Genomic DNA, 5511 nt, shown 5'->3' on the forward strand with positions numbered 1-5511 from the left:
AAAAAAAAAAAAAAAAAAAAAAGTTAGGAGGAAAGAAAAACGGGGGGGCGAAAATACTTTCAGGGGCTGTGAAAACCTTCCTGTGCAACATGATATTGCTATAAATGTTTAAAAGGACTTGGCTGGGCACTGTGGCTCATGCCTGTAATCCCAGCACTTTAGGAGGCTGAGGCAAGAGGATCACTTGAGCCCAGGAGTTCAAGACCAGCCTGGGCAACATAGGGAGACCCTGTCTCTACAAAAAAAAAACCCATATACTACAGTATAATAAACCTCCAGTCATATACTACAGTATAATAAACCTCCAACTACCCATCACTCAGCTTTAACAGTTTGCTGCCATAGAATGATGTTTTTTAAATAGTGGGAGCCACCCCATCAGACAGACGTTCATGAATTAGTTTCACGCAGAGGTTCTCATCGTAATTGTACACTGGCATGCCTGGGGAGCTTTGAAAGAGACTGAAGCCCAGATTTTGCCTCTAGAGATTCTAATTTAATTGATCTGGGGTTGGGCCTGAGCCCTGGGATTTTTAAAAGCCTCCTGGTTGTTCTGATGTGCAGCCAAGGTTGAGAGGATGAGAACCACACATTTCTTCTTTTGTAGTTAACTAGAGTGGTATAGGACAGAAAAAAACAGAATGCATGGCACAGAGTAAGGCAATGCAAAACTTCTGTTTTGGGAATAGGTGAATATAATTTCAGATTGAACATATGTTATCAGGTCTCAGCGTAATAAGGATTTCCTTGACCGGGCGTGGTGGCTCATGCCTGTAATCCCAGCACTTTGGGAGTCCAAGGCGGGTGGATCACAAGGTCAGGAGTTGGAGACCAGCCTTGCCAATATGGTGAAAGCCTGTCTCTACTAAAAATACAAAAAAAATTAACCGAGCGTGGTGGCACGTGCCTGTAATCCCAGCTACTCGGGAAGCTGAGGCAGAAGAATTGCTTGAACCGGGGAGGCAGAGGTTGCAGTGAGCTTAGATCATACCAGTGCACTCCAGCTCAGGCAACAAGAGTGAAACTCCGTCTCAAAAAATAAATACAAAAAATAAAAATATTATTGAGGGTCTATTATGTGTCATATGTGGTGGTGGGTCATTTATTCATTCAGTTTTTTCCAACAAATATGTATTTTGAGCACCAACTATGTAGCAGGGAGAAATAGAGATTCAGTCCCTCATTAGTTTCCAAACAATTTTTATCAAATTCCTACTATGTGCTGGGGATATTCATGCATTTATCCAACAAATATTTATTGAGCACCTGCTAAAGGCCAGGGAACATAAGGATTGGTCACTTGTTCATTTATTCAACATATTTTATTGAATGTATAATACATGCTCACAAGATGAAGATTGTCACATATTCTTTGCTACAACAAATTTGTTGCGTTCTTACTATGTGTCATGCTGTATTCTAGGCTCTGGGGATACAGTAGTAAAATAAAACAGTCCCTGGCCTTGTGGGGGATTTTTTTTTTTTTTTTTTGACAAGATCTCCCTCTGTTGCCCAGGTTGGAGTACTGTGGCATGATCATAGCTCACTGCAGCCTTGACCTCCTGGGTTCAAGTGATCCTCCCACCTCAGCCTCCCGGGTAGCTGGAACTATAGGTGTGAGCCACTATGTCCTGCCAATTTTCAAATTTTTTGTTGAGATCAGCCCAGGCTGGTCTCGAACTCCTGGCCTCAAGCATCCCTCCCACCTCAACCTCCCATAGTGCTGGGATTACAGGCATGAGCCACCCGGCCAGTATTTTTAGATAAATGAATAAATGATCATCTTTCTTTCTCTGATACATAGTAAATACTTCATAGTTATTAAATAAATTGATGATTATATGCCTTCTGACATATCACAGGCACTCAACACATGAGTATTGCATAAATGAATAAATGACCCACTGTTCATCTCCCCTAGCACATGGGAGGTGCTGGATAAATGACTTTTCATCTCCCCAGATTTCCAGAACTACCTACGGACACAGACAGGGAACACGACCACTATTAACATCATCATCTGCACGGTGGACTACCTCCTGCGGCTGCAGGTGAGGACGTGAGACGGCTCATATGTGACTTGGGTCGGGGGCTGCAGGGCCATGGTCGGCCCCAGCACCCCCTCACACCCTGCCTGCCCCTCCTCAGGAATCCATCAGCGACTTCTACTGGTACTACTCGGGCAAGGATGTCATTGAAGAGCAGGGCAAGAGGAACTTCTCCAAAGCCATGTCGGTGGCTAAGCAGGTGTTCAACAGCCTCACTGAGTACATCCAGGTAGGGCGCTCCCCCTGGGGCGGGAGTGGGAAGGGAGGGGGTCCCGCATCGCAATCCCTGATCCCTTCTCGGGGATTCCCTTCCTGCTCACACGGCCCTCTGCCTCCCAGGGCCCCTGCACCGGGAACCAGCAGAGCCTGGCACACAGCCGCCTATGGGACGCAGTGGTGGGATTCCTGCACGTGTTCGCCCACATGATGATGAAGCTCGCTCAGGTTCGAGCCCCTGTGGTCTCCATCCACCTGCTTCCGGGCGTCCCCCAAGTGGTCCATTTCCAAGTCTTGCCCCACTAGTCAGTTTGTCACCCAAGTGCTCCCGGCATGTTCCAGACTGGTTCCCTCTCAGTGGCCAAATCCATCCTCTTTCTGGATTGGCTCTCTGCATGACCCCGCCTCCTCCTGTGCTCCGCCCCACCAATCAACTGGTTTTCCATCCACGCTTCCATTGATCTGACGTGTTGGCCCCACCCCAATGGCCAGAGCTCCTCTATGATTGGTTGCTGTTTTTCTCTCCGATGAGGTCATCTCAGATGTAGACAGTCCTTGGGCTAGGATGGGGCTGGCTTCTAGATTCGAGCCTGGGGCTGAGGAAGTGTTTTGCTTCTTTATCTTGCTTGCGGCAGATGACACCCATATCAGGCATTCATGATGTAAGGTCCCTGTTGAGCACCATCTCCCATCTCTATAATCCTTGTGTTCCTCTTTCCCTCACCCCTTTGCAGCCTTGCCAATGTCTCATGAACACTTAATCCATTTGCTCTGCCTCTGTCTGGTAACCGTATTCAAGGCTGCCATATACCGTTCCACAGGTTGTGCACTGCACAAAGGCACGACCTCTGAGGGCATCCACATCCTACACATCATGGTGTATTTTTACAGTACTTTAGTTTTCCAGCAGATGGCAGTACAGTATCCAGCATATTATAACTTCCCCACAGGAAGTGTTTTAGGGGGTGCCTTTTTTTCTAATTTGCCCAGAGATGCCCCAGGGGCTGGCAGAAACCCTAACTGGTTGTCATCTGACTTTTGAAAAGGAGTTAAACTTAGTATGCAATTCCTCCGTGTCACAGTAGCTGAAGTTGTGCTGTTGGTATCATCCTAAAATTCTAGAGAATTTTGGTATCATCGTGTAGAATTCCAAATCCTGCAGGACTAATTCATCCGCCACCATCTAGTCTAGGTTGCAAAAGCTAGAAATCCAATGCAAAGTGGTGGCTTAAGAAAAATAAAAATAAAAAATTTATCAGTTCATATCACAGATCCAGGGCTTAGAGTGATGTCAGCAGAACTGTCCCCTCTTTGACTGCATTTGGAAGCAGGCTGTCTCCCTGGGCTGGAGAAAATGGTGCCTTAGGCTCCTATCCACCCTACTCTTAACAGCCCCAGAGGGAAGAGATCTCCTCCTTCCTGAGTGCTCCAAGAAAAAAAAAAAAACCCTGAGATTCTCTCTGACTGGCCTATTGGGTCACATGTCCATCCCTGAACCAATCACCATAGCCTTGGGAAAGAAAGCTCTGATTGGTCAGGCCTGGTCATGTACCCACCCATAAAACCAGGAGGTTAGGGTTAGTCCCATATGCTCTGACTGTGGGATGGGGGACACCGCAGGCAAAAATTGAGGAATTGTTAAGAGAGGAGAGGGACTGAATCATGGGTAGGCACAAAGCACAGGCGCCCACCCACTGTAGGGTCTTGAGATTAGGAGTGTCAGGACCTTAGACCCAGAATGCAGAGCTTTGGAACTGTGGAAATATATTAGGATTGGAATCAACAACTCGTAGAACTAGCGTGGGAGCAAAGGACCCTTACCTCTCATTTATCTGGTATCGTCCACTCCCCTCTCCATTTTATTTGGTGGAACCATATGAAATTGTCACTTTGGACCTGGCATGGTGGCTCATGCCTGTAATCTCAGCACTCTGGCAGGCCGAGGTGGGTGGATCACCTGAGGTCAGGAGTTCGAGACCAGCCTCACCAACACGGAGAAATCCTGCCTCTGTTAAAAATAAAATATTAGCTGGGCGTGGTGGCGCATGCCTGTAATCCCAGCTACTTGGGAGGCTGAGGCAGGGGAATCACTTGAACCTGGGAGGTGGAGGTTGCAGTGAGCCAAGATCGTGCCATTGCATTCCAGCCTGGGTAACAAAAGCAACACTCTGTCTCAAAAAGAAATTACCACTTTGTGAGTCAAAAGTGATCACATATTGGCAATTTTATGTGACTCAGCCTAACATAAGTAGGGGCCATGAGACAAAACTTTGTGTTGGAGGTTTCTATGGGCGCTACACCGCGGCCCCATGTTCCCTGCAGACAGCTTACCAGAAAGCACATGGCTGTCTCCACAGCCTTCCTCCTGAACCTAGAGTCCCACTCTTGCCATCACACATTATATTCAACATACATCTGTCAAGCCCACGATAGGCCAGCCACAGTGCTGGGCTCACATCCCTTCCTACACCTGGGTCTCTGTCCCCAGTGTTTGTCTCTGTCTGTCTCTGTCTCTGTCTGCCCCAAATGTCTGCCCTGCAAGCCTCCCAGTCCTCCTTGTCTGCCAGCCTTCCCACTACCCATCACCTATTGGGCCCTTCCCCCAAGTTCCAACACCACCCCCACAATCTTGTCTCTCTGCCCCTTCCCCTGCTTCCGAGGAACATGTCTGGACTCGGGTCCCCTCGGAGGTAAGAGGGGAGAAAACAGGGGTTTAGATCCAGCTGGGTAGGTGCGGAGGGGAGAAGCAACAGAGGTGGGGGAGGTGTCTGCAGAGATCAGCCCTCACCCAGCTGGGATGTGGGGTCTCCAGGACTCAAGCCAGATCGAGCTGCTGAAGGAGCTGCTGGATCTGCAGAAAGACATGGTGGTGATGCTGCTGTCGCTACTAGAAGGTAAACACCCAGGAGTGAGGGGGAGGGGACGGTAAAGAGGTTCAGAGAAGCCTGAGAATGGCCCTCAGAGACCCAGGAGACCCTAACTGTCAACCCCATCCGACATCACGTCAGGATCCATGGGTTGGTGAAGAAGCCATAATAGGCCAGATGTGGTGCCTCACGCCTGTAATCCCAGCACTTTAGGAGGCCTGGGCGGGTGGATCACCTGAAGTCAGGAGTTTGAGACCAGCCGGGCCAACATGGTGAAAACCCGTCTCTCAGGCCGGGCGCGGTGGCTCAAGCCTGTAATCCCAGCACTTTGGGAGGCCGAGACAGGCGGATCACGAGGTCAGGAGATCGAGACCATCCTG

The 5511-nt window shown here is 48.9% G+C and overlaps 1 protein-coding gene across 1 annotated transcript in view; it reads left to right on the forward strand.

The window, feature by feature from the left end:
* Positions 1 to 5511, forward strand: part of RYR1 (ryanodine receptor 1 (skeletal)) — a 164972-nt gene that overhangs the window by 113491 nt on the left and 45970 nt on the right. Inside the window, exons 85-88 of the mRNA XM_011952520.1 lie at positions 1963 to 2051; positions 2149 to 2277; positions 2388 to 2492; positions 5077 to 5158. Coding sequence (XP_011807910.1) covers positions 1963 to 2051; positions 2149 to 2277; positions 2388 to 2492; positions 5077 to 5158 — 405 coding nt within the window. The remainder of the gene's footprint in view (positions 1 to 1962; positions 2052 to 2148; positions 2278 to 2387; positions 2493 to 5076; positions 5159 to 5511) is intronic.

Source organism: Colobus angolensis, unplaced genomic scaffold (genome assembly GCF_000951035.1).
Source record: "Colobus angolensis palliatus isolate OR3802 unplaced genomic scaffold, Cang.pa_1.0 Scaffold34, whole genome shotgun sequence".
Taxonomy (NCBI): domain Eukaryota; kingdom Metazoa; phylum Chordata; class Mammalia; order Primates; family Cercopithecidae; genus Colobus; species Colobus angolensis.